Genomic DNA, 14,670 nt, shown 5'->3' with positions numbered 1-14,670 from the left:
TCTTTCTTGTGCTCTCTCTAGTTGACCGTATTGTTGGACTGGATCAGGTAGCTGGTATGTCAGATACGGCATTGCCAGGGGCCTTTAAAACCAGGAAGGGTATGTTCCGAACAGTGGGACAGCTCTATAAAGAACAGCTGGCTAAACTGATGGCTACCTTGAGGAACACCAACCCCAACTTCGTCCGCTGTATTATCCCCAACCATGAGAAAAAGGTAAAGACAGTTATAACAGTACAGCCCATGCAGTCTTATGTGGGCTTCCAGGGGCATGTGGCTGGGTTGCCATCTTTTGTAAGGTTTTGCAAGAGATCTTAAAGAAATCCTGTTTTCTCAGGATATCTTTTTAAGGTCATCCTGAATAACTATATCCTTACCATGATTTTGGAGACTGATCTTTGTAGTTCTTAAAGGTGGCATAAAAGCTTTCAATTGCTTCGAACTGGAAAAGAGGGAACTGGCTGCTTTACAGAACAGGGGAGGCAAGGGGGTAAGGCCCTTTTGTAAAAGCTTTGTGGTATTTATAAAATACGCTTTCCTCACTAGGCTGGAAAACTAGATCCCCACTTGGTTCTTGACCAGCTTCGCTGTAATGGAGTACTGGAGGGAATCCGTATTTGTCGTCAGGGTTTCCCCAACAGAGTTGTATTCCAGGAATTCAGACAAAGGTAAGGCCTAGAAGAGAATCTGAAGCAGTCTTTACCCTGACAAAGTTAAGACATAAGTGCAAAAGTTTAAGTGATTTTATTGCAGCTAGATTACCACTGTTTTCAAAGGCAGCAACTCAGAACATCTGAGTTTTCCCTGGCAGAAAGCCTCCCTAAAGCATCTCTGATAGTAAGTGTGTAGTTAAGGTGAGGTGTAAAGGACCGTATCTAAGTCTGCAGCTTCATACTGTTGTATAGAGATGCAATTTTTTTTCTTCTAACAAGACTGTTAAGCTGTCAAACTCATAATAACATAGGAATGTGTTACTGACTTTGTTGTTGTTGTCGTCACTGTTTTCAAATATACTTGTGTAACTAATCTAATGTTTTCTCTTTTTCAGATATGAAATATTAACTCCAAATGCAATTCCCAAAGGATTTATGGATGGAAAGCAGGCTTGTGTGCTGATGGTAAGACATGTCAAAAACTCTACTTGAATAGATTAAACTTTAAGGGTGTGGTGTGGTGTGGAAATAGGAGTTGTACATGTTAAATATATCTTGTACTCACAGACTAAAATTCCAAAGTCAAATGTTTTGTCTGAGAGAAGGAGGGTGCAAAAAGCTGTCTGTTGGCTTTGCAGTTGGAAGCTTTTTACTAGCGTGAGGCTCAATCCTAGGCAAATAGGATCTTTCTGTTTCCACAGATGCATACACTTGGAGATGCCAGTAATATTCATGGAATCAAAATGTTTAGAAGCATTAATGTTATCTTTAGCACATGCTTAAAGTATGAGATTCAAAAAACTTTTTGTAATGGTCTGCTGATGACAAATGCCTTCAGTAAAAGTTCCAGTTAATTTCAGCAGCATTGCCTGCTTCAAAGGGAAAGTTTTGGCTCTGTAGCTTGAAGACTAGGAGAGACTGAATTGAATTTGGCTGTAAGGGATTCTCTTTTTTTCTGTCTTAAAGGAATATACGTTATTCCTCTTAACCATTATAAGTGTTGACAGCAAATCCTTGAAAGGACAGGACAGTTTCTGACAAAGATTAGGACTGGGAAAAATTAGATAGGAATGATCAACAGATGTGTTTCGTTTAGGAAAGGAAGAGGGCTCTTGGGACTAGGCATATGTTCCTCACAGCATCCTTGTAGTTCTGTATACTTGATGTGGTCTTGTATTAAACATTGCTTTCTATCATCTTTTTTGTCTCTGGTTACCTCCACTTCATGCTGTGCATGGCTGAGTTCCAACTCCTCTAATTGGGACGGGACTTCATTGGGAGCTAGCAACTTTGTGGTTGGCATGAGTGGCTCATTGTAGACAAAGGGGTATCTTACAGCCATGAAACACAAATACATTTTGTGATGTTTCACATGAAGCAGTCTTTGCAGGAGATGAATTCTTCTCTCTTTCATTTTAGATCAAAGCATTGGAGCTGGATTCCAACCTTTATCGAATTGGACAGAGTAAAGTGTTTTTCCGAGCTGGAGTCCTTGCTCATCTTGAAGAAGAGAGAGACCTGAAGATCACAGATGTCATTATTGGCTTCCAAGCGTGCTGCAGAGGCTACCTGGCCAGAAAGTAAGGATTATATTTTGTTGAGTACATTATAAACGTATATTTCTTCCATTCAGGCACAAACTCCTCTTCAAAAAAGCTTACTAGAAATTATTTTTGTCAGAAAGGCCATAATTTATTTGTTTTATGTAACAGTTTATGGTTGTTTTAGGGTTTTCTGATATCTGCAGTGCCAAACTTCTGGCACCTACAAGAAACCCAATGTGCTACTATCCTACATAATACCAGAGAATTAAGGTCTATTCCTCTCCGTAGGAATACTATACAGCACACAAAGTTTCTGACAGAAGAGCTGCTAACACCAAACGTGAAAATGAAAAGGTCTTAGTACAGTACTGATCCAGGAGGTGTAGAATTTCTCTTAAGCTATTAAGTAGGACTGCAAATGGTACAGTTCTAAAAGCAAAAGGAGTATCTGTCAGATTAGCAGGAAGACACACCTCTGTTTGATCTCCCTTTTTTGAAGTGAAAATAGTGAGGCTTTTCAGATTAGAAGGCATTAGGGAGAAACTTTATTAAACAGGAAATTGAATAAAAGAAAAGATGACCACTTTTACCTGAGAGGAGGGAAAAAAAAACCCTTAGAAAGTTAAATGGAAATTTTGCTATTTTTTCAGGAGGAAACCTTCTAAAGTAAAAATGTAGAGGTGTCTAAGAAAGGGCTTGGTAGAGAGACTTGTATGCGGCTGTGGATTCCTTTGTCTGACGTCTACTTGCCTTGCAGAGCCTTTGCTAAACGCCAGCAGCAATTGACAGCCATGAAAGTGCTTCAGAGGAACTGTGCTGCCTACTTGAAACTGCGGAACTGGCAATGGTGGAGGTTGTTCACCAAGGTAATATTTTTCCCTTTGCAATTTTGACAGTTTGGTTGCGATTTCAGCTTCTCAGCTTGAACCAGAGCATGAAACCCACTTCCTCTACTATTGGGCTGGCTTGCAACTGCACCTTAATTCATTTAGGCAGAGAATATCATACCATGTGTTATAGCTGTGCAGTATGCCTGCATAAACCAAGCAGAAGGCTATATCCAAGTAATGTGGAAAAGTAGAAGTCAACTTTTAATGCTTTATACCCAAGAAGAGTAAGAGGATCACTTTCTTTGGTGGTATGACACTTCAGAGAGTCAGTTACTATGTGGGTGGTTGATTTGGCTAGACAAAAACTGCTAATGTGGAGATGGCTTACCCTGTCCTTCTCCGGGGTTGTAAGTGTAAAGGAAAAGCACTGAGCTCTGATCTTGTTGTTAGACTTGTAGGTATTTTACATTTATAAAAACAATGAATGCATGAAGAAATGGTCTCTTTTCTAAATGCATGTGATTGTTTTGCTTTTTCAACATGAGGCTTTGCAGCTTAAGTGAGAGCTGAGAGCAGAGTTTAAACTTTGTCTTTCCTACGAAATGACTTGTAAGGAGTTTTCATGGGGGAGCACAGAGATGGGTGGTGTTTGGTTTTTTGTTTACATTGACCTACCTGTGAATTTCCCCAGTGTATGGCAACTTTTTAATTCTCCTGCTATTACTACTTAGCCCTTGGGTGTCTAGAATTTACCCAACTGTTTCCTGATATGTCCTATCCTGGAGGAAATGTTGGGCAGGCAGAAAGTGTGTTACTGGCAGAGTAGATGATATCCCCTGTGATCCCTCCATTATTCACAACAAAACAATTGGTCAGTCCTTCAAGTATGACACTTATCTAAAATGTTGTTTTATGCAATGCTTATCAAGTACAAGAGCATTTCTTTATTTTCCATGCTCCTTATACATGTCTCATTCCCTTGGTTTCCCTTTTAGGTGAAACCTCTTCTGCAAGTAAGCAGGCAGGAAGAGGAGATGATGGCTAAGGAAGAAGAACTAATAAAGGTCAAGGAGAAGCAGCTAGCTGCAGAAAAGAGACTGAGAGAGATGGAGACCTTCCAGACCCAGGTGAGTTTGCAAATCTTATGTGTAAAAGTCATTCTTTCTCTACCTATCCAACTGCTTGAGACCTCCTCTGCTGTATTGGTCTGATGGATAAGCTGCAGGATTCCAGTTCATTGGTGCCATCTTGTTCAATTTCCTTTACCCTTCTTTCCAGCTCAGTTCCTCTGTCAGGTTATGTTGTGACCACCTATTGCCCTTCTATAGCCATTTTGTCGAGAAAAGTCTCCTTTGGCTGTGGATTATATCAAGCTGGTTGGATTCAACCCTGTCATTAATGGAATCCTTTTTGTCTGAATCACAGAAGGTGGCAGCAGGGTTGTTTTTCTGTAGAGCTGATAATTACTTGTGTTGGTTTCCAAGGGAAAACTAGACAATCTGCTTATTTCAAATGGATATGGTCTTGAGAAATTTGTTAAGGCTAACATAATATGTGATTGCAGTGCATGATTTTATGAAGGAGAACAAACACTTTAAAACTATGTTTGATATTTAGCTTTTGATTAGCAACATGAGACTGCTGCAATGAATAAGACTGTAACTGTGAAACACAGGAGCATGTAACTTCACTTAACACAGATTGCCAAGCGCTTTGGTAAATTGGAGCTTGTCTTACTTCTGGCCTTCTGTCCAATGTAGCTAATGGCAGACAAGATGCAGCTGCAGGAACAGTTGCAAGCAGAAACTGAACTCTGTGCTGAAGCTGAGGAGATAAGAGCTCGCCTGACAGCCAAGAAACAAGAACTGGAGGAGATATGTCATGACCTGGAAGCAAGGGTGGAGGAAGAGGAAGAACGGTGTCAACATTTGCAGGCTGAGAAGAAGAAAATGCAGCAGAACATCCAGGTAGTGTCTTAGGAAAGCTGTATCTTGTCAGTAGAGGATAGTAAGGGTTAGAGTGGTTCTTTTGTCTCAGCTTGGGGCGACGCAGGGGATAGAGAACAAAAAAAAAGCATAGAATAATCTATCTGTGGAAATAACAATAGAACACAGTGATTCTGGTGCTGAGCCTGAGACGCTTAGTCGGTCATCTGGAATGACCTGTTCCATTCTTGAAGATGAAGAGGATGGCTGCTCATCAAATAGACAGGTCTTCGCTTAAGCCAGGTGTTTAGGAGTGGTAGCATTCTTATTTGCAAAGTAGCATCGTTTATTCTGCTAGAAAATTTGTTTGTTAGAATGCAGTATGTTGCATTAAGTTACAACAAATATCTCTTCTGGAAAGTACTAATAATACCTTGAAGGAAGGGTAAGGAAACCTTCCAAGTTCTAGTATTGCTACTGTGCTGTTACACTGGTTAGGGAGCAACACTGACAAATGCCTTGCTTTTCTGTGGGTGTTGTGAAGGAACTAGAGGAGCAGCTTGAAGAAGAGGAAAGTGCAAGGCAGAAGTTGCAGCTAGAAAAAGTGACCACAGAGGCCAAATTGAAGAAACTGGAAGAAGATGTGATAGTTCTGGAAGATCAGAATCTCAAATTGGCTAAGGTAAGTCTACGGCAGCTTCTTGCGCAAGCTAAAGATGCTGGAACCACCCACCGAAGGCTGACCTTCCCCACATTAGGGGGAAACTTATGAATGAATTCAGTTTCGTTTCTGACAACTCCGACCTGGATTTTTGTAATGAGCTGCCTGCCTGTATTCTTTACAAGTCAGTAGTGTATTATATTTAAATAACCTTGACTAAATAATGAACCATGAGTAAACATTTTCTGATACATTGTTATGCCAAACAGTATCAAGTTATTTCATAAACAGACTTCCCTTTCACCTTTTAAAGGGCTATCAAATACAAATCTTTAAGTAGACTTTTATTTGAATACTATCTGTAATCCCAAGAGGATTTCTTTCGTTCCAAGTTTCCTTGTAGCAGTGTAGACACTCATGACATCAACGTCTTTAAGCACAGTCAACTGTGGAAAAATCTGGAATTCCAGCAACTGTTTTGACACTGTCTTCTCAATTCTGCAGGAAAAGAAACTGTTGGAAGACAGGATGTCTGAATTTACAACAAACCTGACAGAGGAAGAGGAGAAATCTAAGAGCTTAGCCAAACTCAAGAATAAGCATGAGGCTATGATCACAGACCTTGAAGGTGGTTTTGGTTTTTTTGTTTGGTTGGTTTTTTTAAAGGCAGATACTGCAAAGGACTTTACTGTTTAGCTTTAGGTGGTTTCTTGTTAAAATTTGTTGAACTTCAGTTTCATTTGTGGAGTTCTAGTGCTCTCCAGTTTCTGAGGGGTTAAAAATTAGTCTATACTGTGTACGCTATTGATCAGTTTGATAGAGCTGTTCAGTGGCTGGCTGAAGGTTATGTGCCTCATCAGCTGAGCCCTTGATCTAAATAAAAATCCTCTCCAGAGCAGCAGGCCAATGGAGAAGAGAGGCTGGTTCTCTTTCTTCTCCTGCTGTGGAAGTGTCTCCACTTTTCTGCTTCCAGCAGCATCAATCTGTCAGGGTTAGTGCTGTTTCTGATATCCTGTTTACACAAGTTCTTCAGAGTTCAAGCCAGAGGTACTTCATGTGGAGACTGCCCAGGTTAACACAGCAGGAGACAGCCTATCTGATTTCAGTAAAGGGAGAGCAGACCTTGTGTTCAGCATCACTTCATAATGAGTGCTTATGTCTGTGTGGTGTAGCTGCTGAGAGAGACTGGCCTTGTGCTGGCATTGTTTATTACAGTGAAAGGGGGGAAGGAGGTTTGGCTGTAAGATGAGGAAAGAGAAATTGCCCAGATATATTTTGAGGGCAAAATATGGGAGCAGCTGTATGTATAGGTCCTGACAGAATAATGCACTTCAGCTACAGTTTGGGCAGTTGTATTATTAAGAAAGAAACTATCGCTTAAATACCTTTATTGTCTTGGCTTGTGCAATATTCTTTGGGTATGTGTCTTCTGTGTAACTTAATGTGTTCTCATCTCCATCAGAACGTCTGCGGCGTGAAGAGAAGCAGAGGCAAGAATTGGAAAAGACTCGTCGAAAGCTTGAAGGGGACTCCACTGATCTGCATGACCAGATTGCTGAGCTGCAGGCTCAGATTGCAGAACTCAAAATGCAGCTGGCCAAGAAGGAAGAGGAGCTGCAGGCAGCCTTAGCTAGGTGAGAACATGACCTGTGGGGCTCAGGGATGACCAGGTTGGGAAGTGTTTCTTGTCTTGTGTCACTCTGGGATAGGGATTAAGTGGAACCTGTGGCTGTTGTATTTCAGCCTGTGGACTGTTAAGATCCATGTCCTAGGCATCAGAGTTCTTTGGCTGCTGCTTACTGCCACATTCTTTGTACAGAGCTAGACTGTGAGTGTAATGTGCTCTGTACAGATTTCACTAGAGCAGTAAGATTTCAGAGGGGGTTAAAAAGTAGTGGCAACACACTGTCTCTCTGGTAGTTGCTATATTCATCTGTTCAGTAAAGTGTCCAATTTCCAATGTAAAATGGTGCTTTCTCTTCTGCTTTCTTCTGTTGTCAGTCTCTCTCTGTCCCCTTCTTTAAGGTAAGTAATTGTACTCTCTCAAGTATTGGGAAATAGAACTTAGCACTTGTAGATGATACATGAATCAAAGTTTCAGTGTAATATTGTAGAGCTGACCAATACCAGCTTTTTTCTTGATTATCTTTTGTAGGACAGGTGGGTTTAATTTACATGTGGTTTAAATCTGGCTCTGACCAAAACCCTATGTTGAACACAGGGTGGAAGAAGAGGCCGCTCAGAAGAACATGGCACTGAAAAAGATCAGGGAACTCGAATCCCAGATCACTGAGCTGCAGGAAGACCTGGAATCAGAGAGAGCATTCAGGAATAAAGCTGAAAAACAAAAGCGGGATCTGGGAGAAGAGCTGGAAGCACTGAAAACGGAGCTAGAAGACACGTTAGATTCTACAGCTGCTCAGCAAGAGCTCAGGTAACTCCAGCATGTAGCTGTGATGTCTTCCTTGGTTTTGACTGGTTTATTTAATAAATGCTGCCACATCCAGTCTCTTACCAAAGCAAGTCTTTGCCTTTATCAGGGTAGGCTGGTTAGCTTGCACACTACTTACAGAAATAGGTAGTGTGCAAGCTGTAGTCAAGACTGCATTACCTCACCCGCTGTAAGAAAGTTAATTTGCTCCCTAACCATAGTGTTAGTGATAGCCTTGAAACATTCGTACTTTCAGGTCCTTATTTCTGAAAGTAATACTGCCAGCTTGTGATTTAAGAAGAGTGCTTTGAAAAGTGTAGGTGCTTTGAAAAGTTTGTTGGGCTAAACAGGCATTTTTCTGCATAAGAGATGCTGTTGGTGGATGTACGCATCTGTTCGATTCTCTCCTTGGCATCTAAAAGGGATTTGTGAATTTTGCAGGTCAAAGAGAGAACAGGAAGTAACAGTTTTGAAGAAGACCCTTGAAGATGAGGCAAAGACTCATGAAGCTCAAATCCAGGAGATGAGGCAGAAACATTCACAAGCTATTGAAGAGCTGGCAGAGCAGTTAGAACAAACCAAACGGGTATGTGGAACAGAAAACACAAGGCCAAAGCAGTCAAGTTTCCTGAAATGATAGCTGCTCTATGACCATGTCTTAAAGCTGCAGAAGAACATGAAGCGTTCATGATACTAGGCTTCTGATACATGTGCTCTTCTTCCTTTGGTAGATCATTTTTCACTATGAAGCATATATGAAGTTGTTTTAAATAGTTGCATTCATTCTTTTTTCCATCAGGCATGTTCTACAGCGTAGCCAAGACATTCTTTTCACAACTAGCACTTACTGACTTGTACAACCTTTAATTTGGAAATCTGATGGTGCAGTACTATCCTCCTTTATTGTTGTCTTCTCTGACTGTTAGATTGTCTCCTGCTTATCAGTGACAGGCTGTTCAAATTGGTTTTTTTCTGAGTAAGCAGTTTACAACTTAGCTGCTAAACATGCAACATTAGCTTGCTTGTTGAGGGAAAAAAAATGCACAAAGTGGAATGATCCTGCCATATCTAAAGTCTGGTGTTTGTTTATTTTTCCCTCTTCAGGTGAAAGCAAATCTTGAAAAGGCAAAACAAGCTCTGGAAAGTGAGAGGGCTGAACTGTCCAATGAGGTGAAGGTTCTTCTGCAGGGCAAAGGCGATGCTGAGCACAAGCGGAAAAAAGTAGATGCTCAGCTCCAAGAACTGCAAGTGAAATTTACAGAAGGTGAAAGAGTGAAGACAGAACTGGCTGAGAGGGTTAACAAACTGCAGGTGAGTGGCATGGGGCTTCCTTACTTTCTGATTCAGGCCACTGCTAGAGAGAAAAGGTTGTAGCATGGTACCTCCCCATAGCTAGTTCAAAAATCTTGTTCCTCCTGAGGATAAAGTACCTACAAACAGCAAATCCGTAGTTTGCTTCCCAAGGACTATACAAACTCTTTAACTCATTGCCAGGGCAGGACACTTGTATAAATGCCACTTATCATAAGCAGCCGTGAGAAGGTGAAATAACTAGTTGCCATTTGAGTTTTGTAAGCCTTAAAGTGTCAGTATGTTTGCTCCTTTCATATGCAGCAGTTTGTGCAGTGCAGTTCTGTAAACATTCAGCTGTTTGGGAACCTACAGTGGCACCAACAGACTGATGATTGTGTAACTAATTTAGAAGACAGTGTCTTGAAGCTTTGTAATGTGGCTGGTGGTGATGAGGGGTGGCTCAATGGTGATGTGAAAATCCAGAGTTTTCCCCTTTCTTCAAGGGAACAACAAATCCCTTTGATTCACATGGAGCATTGTCTTCTGCCGCCTTCTTTCTGGAGGGTTGTCATTAAAAGTTGAGCATTGCTGGTGTGTGCACTGTCTTCAGAGTGGGGAAGTATAATTTTGAGACTAGGTACAGTCCTGAAGCAGACTGTATAAAATGGAAGGGAGTTAGTTTAATAGAAGCTTTAAAAATTCTTGCCAGGCTATTTAAAATCTTACATAGGCATTAAAAAACCCAAAACAACCAAAAGCAGGAGCTGTTGCAACAAAGGTGATCCCAAGTAAAAAAATCTCTTTTTGACTTCTCGTATTTCATCCCTGGCACTTTGGAAATGATGCAGTCATTCCTCTGAGAGACTAAACACATGCCTTACAGTTGAGAGGTGCCTCAGTTTTCACTTCTGGCTGTTGTAGCTGCTAACTGGTTCCTGGCTTTGTTTTTGCTGATGCATTTATTAACTGATACTCTCATCTCTCTCTCAGGTCGAATTGGACAATGTCACAGGTCTTTTGAACCAGTCTGACAGCAAATCAATCAAATTAGCAAAGGACTTCTCTGCTCTGGAATCACAGCTTCAGGATGCACAGGTGAGAGCTTTGGAAGACAAGGCATCTGTGTGTGGTGCAGCCAGGATCCATTACAAATTCTTAAAGTGAGAAATCACTCTGGGTGCCATTAAATTACTGGGTATACAACACTTCAAAGGACTGGGCCTGTCTGTTTTTTGCTAAGGGGTTATATTGCATGGTATTGAGAGCATTTATACAGAAACAAGCTCTTTATCTTCCTTCTGCTTCCTCAGTATACAGAACATACATAACTTTCTCTGTCTTAGATTTAGAAGTCCTCCTCTATCACCTTTTTGTTTGAGAGCTCTTTAATGCTAGAACTGCACTGGAATGTTAGGTTCTTATTTGAGATCTTCACAGTCAGTATTTGACAGGGAGAGAAAGAGAGTGTGTGTGTGTGTGTGTGTGTGTGTGTGTGTGTGTGTAAAAATCACGCTTAGTCTTATACTTTGGGATAAAACATCCATTTGCAGTTAACAGAGTATGACTTTATTGGTCAAGTGTGTATGTGACTCTTGGTAACAAGCAGAAGGTTGTAAGAAAACTGAAGAATGTGCCAAACCTCAGATACTATATAACTTTGAACAGTTGTTGATGTTCTGTCTAGTTATTACTCTTTAAAAAACAGACTCAAAGACAGTGCCCAATACAAAAAATTATACACTAGTTTGAAGGCTGGTCTTACTAGTCCCTACAGATCCTTCAGCTCAAGCACTGGCAACATAAGCCAGTAAATGTCGGTAAATGGCCAGTGTTTTACAATTCTGCAGAGACCAACGTTGTTTTTAACCATGCTAAAGCACTTTAGCCTGATGTCTGTTTCTTTGATACGTGAATCTGAGAAAATAATGTAGCAGAGTACAGCCATGCTGTTGTTGGAAACGGCTTTAGTGCTTTGCGTGCTACTCGGAGGACTCCAGAAAGGACTGAGGATGGCTTGTGTAGTGAAGTAGTATATGTTAATCATTAGAGTGTATGAGAGAATAGGATCCTTCTGAATATTTTGTTTCTATGCTGGCTCACTGGAAGACAATTATTTAAAATCTGTCGTTGGTCGTCTTATCTGTGAAATAAGTTGCATACTTAAACTCAACTTCAGAAGTACTCGTTCTGGAGAGAGTGGCTGAGGACTGTGAGACTTTAAAGCCAGGAACGGTGCTGAATTCCACTGGGGTGTTTGCTTTATAGGAGCTCCTGCAGGAGGAGACTCGCCTAAAACTGAGCCTAAGCACTAAGCTGAAGCAAATGGAGGATGAGAAGAACAGTTTCAAGGAGCAACTGGAAGAAGAGGAGGAGACTAAGAGAAACCTGGAGAAACAGATCTCTATTCTTCAGCAACAGGTACAGAGCGCATCTCATAAACCAGTGACTTGAGAGGGAGCATATAAGTGCCGGTCTATCTTGAAGGAAGTAAAATCTAAATGTAGAACTGACTTCTAGTAACAGAACCTTTCCTGGGAAAGGGTGATCCTGCTGATTTGGGTGAGAGATGAAATACAGAGGTCTCTGATAATCATACAAACTACTTGTAGATGTCTATCCAGGAATTCCTTTGAGAATTCAGTCATATAGTAGTATTTGAGGGGAGAGGGTGGTGTAACACCTTCCCAAATGAGCAGATTTATTTCCTCAACTTCTGGTGCCAGTAAACTTCAATATAGTGTTATCTGTGGCATGGCTTCACATGTGATCTTTTCTGTCCTTCAGGCAATAGATGCAAAGAAGAAGATGGATGATGGCCTGGGCTGCCTTGAGTCAGCAGAGGAAGCCAGGAAGAAGCTGCAGAAGGACTTGGAGGGCTTGAGCCAGCGCTATGAAGAGAAGATGGCTGCATATGACAAGCTGGAAAAAACAAAGACCCGGCTGCAGCAAGAGCTGGATGATCTTGCTGTGGACCTGGATCATCAGCGGCAGATTGTTTCCAACCTAGAGAAGAAGCAGAAGAAGTTTGATCAGGTATGACTTCAGTCACTGGGCATCTTATTGAAAGGTCCGCCTTCAGAATATCTAAGCAATGCTGCTTGGAGAACGCATGTTTATTTTTGAACTAAGGCATAGCATATAGAGCAGAGAAATAAGTTTTCATGGAAGTAAATTAATTCTGTTCCATGCATTAGAAGTTTAGTGATGCTCTTTTTCCCAAAGGGATAACATTTGTATCAAGACCGAGATCAAATTCAAACCATTGTTTGCAGATCATCTTTGGGAGAAAGTTGGAAATAACAGGTTGGAGGCCTAGGGAATCAAAGGTTTGTTCATTTGGGGTCAGCACAGTTTTTAAAGGTGGGATGGCGTGCTTCATTCTTTGAAGCTGCGTTTTCTCAGTTCCTTTTATCCATAGTGGAATACTATTAAGAAAGCACTGATGAAAAGACGCACATCTACCTTGTTAGAAAATTGTCAGTAATTTCTCAGAATACTGATGCTGTGTTCTTGTAGCTTCTGGCAGAGGAGAAGAACATCTCTGCCAAGTATGCAGAAGAACGGGACCGGGCTGAGGCAGAAGCCCGTGAGAAGGAGACTAAGGCCCTCTCCTTGGCCAGAGCCCTGGAAGAAGCCATAGAGCAGAAAGCTGAGCTGGAACGAGTCAATAAGCAGTTCCGCACAGAGATGGAAGACCTGATGAGTTCAAAGGATGATGTTGGGAAAAGTGTAAGTATGAAGTTAAAAAATCTGTGTGGGAACTGTCACATGGGTGATACTGTTAATTTAATACTGCAAAAACCTTACGCTAGTGTGAACACAGAGGTATGTAGTAGAGAATACTTGACACATTGTGAGTTTGTAAATGTTATGTTTCTGTTACATTAATAAGTGAGAGATGGGTTGGAAGAGCCCGGAAATGACCCAAATGAGGTAGTGGCAAACTGAAAATTAACTGGTATTGTGGCAGAGATGAAGGTATGATGTATAATTCTGTGTGAGCTTGATATGTAAAATACAGGGATTAGCCAGGCAGTGGAAGATAGTAACCCCAGTATTTCAAGATAAAAGATGTTATGATAAACAGGAAGGAAAAGAAAAAATTCAGAGGCTAAAAAGTATCTTCTTGAATTCTATCAGAACCAGAGGTGTTCAGCTCTGGTAAGTCTGCAGTAGGTCAGAACTGGGCTAACAAATGCTTTTCTCTTTCTCCCCACTGCCACATATACATGACCAGAACTAATAGGTAATCATGATTCACACTGGCAGCTTTTAGGTATGCGAGCAGCTGTCTTTGAGAAGTATCTCTGCCCTAATACAAGGGACAGATGCAGAGTTCTTAGACTTTTTGCTCTTGGGATAGGTGAGATTGTCTGCACTCTTTGAGGAAACCTCACATGTGGTACTGTGCTGTAGGTCCATGAGCTGGAAAAGGCTAAGCGAGCCCTGGAGCAGCAGGTGGAGGAGATGAAGACACAGCTGGAAGAGCTGGAGGATGAACTGCAGGCCACAGAGGATGCCAAACTGCGGCTAGAAGTGAACCAACAGGCCATGAAGGCACAGTTTGACCGGGACCTCCAGGGACGTGATGAACAGAATGAAGAGAAGAAGAAACAGCTGATTAGACAAGTAAGAATTGCTCTGTAAATCCTGAAAGTGGTCCGTACGCAAAGATACTTGTGTCCAAAGATGGTTTGACAGACAGTGCAAATTCACAGATACTGTTAATGGCAACACTCCAGGCAGCACTGCAAAGCTGCAAATGGCTTTCCCTCTTGTGTGCATGATTGTTCAAACAGCCTTTGTGTATCAAAGGAACCCGTGTAACTTTATTAGTGAGAATGCTAGCCCCATCCTCCTGCCAGAAAGAATGAAAACAAGTCACATGCTTGCACTTAAGTACAGGTTGAAAGGAGGATGCAAAAAGGAACTGTTGGGAGATCAAGGAGCTTGAAACACTGATGCCTGTATTTCTCCATACAGGTGCGGGAGATGGAGGTGGAATTGGAAGACGAACGAAAACAGCGCTCCATTGCTGTGGCTGCAAGGAAGAAGCTAGAGATGGACCTGAAGGATCTGGAAAGCCATATAGACACTGCTAACAAGAATCGCGAAGAAGCCATCAAGCAGCTGCGCAAACTGCAGGTGAGAAGCAGTAACTGGTTTAGCTGTCAGTGTAGACCATTCACCCAGGGAAGTGGGATACAAGATTTCACCTCATGAGAACAGTGCATCAGTGTCACAAGAGCAGGAGATCTTTGTAGCAATTTACCACAGAAGATTTATTAGCATTTTAAATGTTGTTCTAACCCTGATCTGACTCTGTAACGCCTT

The 14,670-nt window shown here is 41.5% G+C and overlaps 1 protein-coding gene across 2 annotated transcripts in view; it reads left to right on the top strand.

Moving 5' to 3' along the window:
- Positions 1–14,670, top strand: part of MYH9 (myosin, heavy chain 9, non-muscle) — a 55,766-nt gene that overhangs the window by 36,453 nt on the left and 4,643 nt on the right. For both annotated transcript variants that reach the window (XM_010181107.1, XM_010181106.1), the window contains 19 exons: positions 22–215; positions 546–667; positions 1,048–1,117; positions 2,072–2,232; positions 2,954–3,062; positions 4,022–4,153; positions 4,787–4,993; positions 5,496–5,633; positions 6,117–6,240; positions 7,075–7,246; positions 7,834–8,046; positions 8,485–8,629; positions 9,148–9,354; positions 10,327–10,431; positions 11,602–11,754; positions 12,121–12,369; positions 12,853–13,065; positions 13,753–13,965; positions 14,320–14,481. In XM_010181107.1, the coding sequence (XP_010179409.1) occupies positions 22–215; positions 546–667; positions 1,048–1,117; positions 2,072–2,232; positions 2,954–3,062; positions 4,022–4,153; positions 4,787–4,993; positions 5,496–5,633; positions 6,117–6,240; positions 7,075–7,246; positions 7,834–8,046; positions 8,485–8,629; positions 9,148–9,354; positions 10,327–10,431; positions 11,602–11,754; positions 12,121–12,369; positions 12,853–13,065; positions 13,753–13,965; positions 14,320–14,481 (3,089 nt within the window). The remainder of the gene's footprint in view (positions 1–21; positions 216–545; positions 668–1,047; positions 1,118–2,071; positions 2,233–2,953; positions 3,063–4,021; positions 4,154–4,786; positions 4,994–5,495; positions 5,634–6,116; positions 6,241–7,074; positions 7,247–7,833; positions 8,047–8,484; positions 8,630–9,147; positions 9,355–10,326; positions 10,432–11,601; positions 11,755–12,120; positions 12,370–12,852; positions 13,066–13,752; positions 13,966–14,319; positions 14,482–14,670) is intronic.

This window comes from Mesitornis unicolor, unplaced genomic scaffold (genome assembly GCF_000695765.1).
Source record: "Mesitornis unicolor isolate BGI_N332 unplaced genomic scaffold, ASM69576v1 scaffold25343, whole genome shotgun sequence".
NCBI classification, from domain to species: Eukaryota; Metazoa; Chordata; class Aves; order Mesitornithiformes; family Mesitornithidae; genus Mesitornis; species Mesitornis unicolor.
Note: the sequence above shows the minus strand (reverse complement) of the source record. Positions and strands in the feature narration are given on the sequence as shown.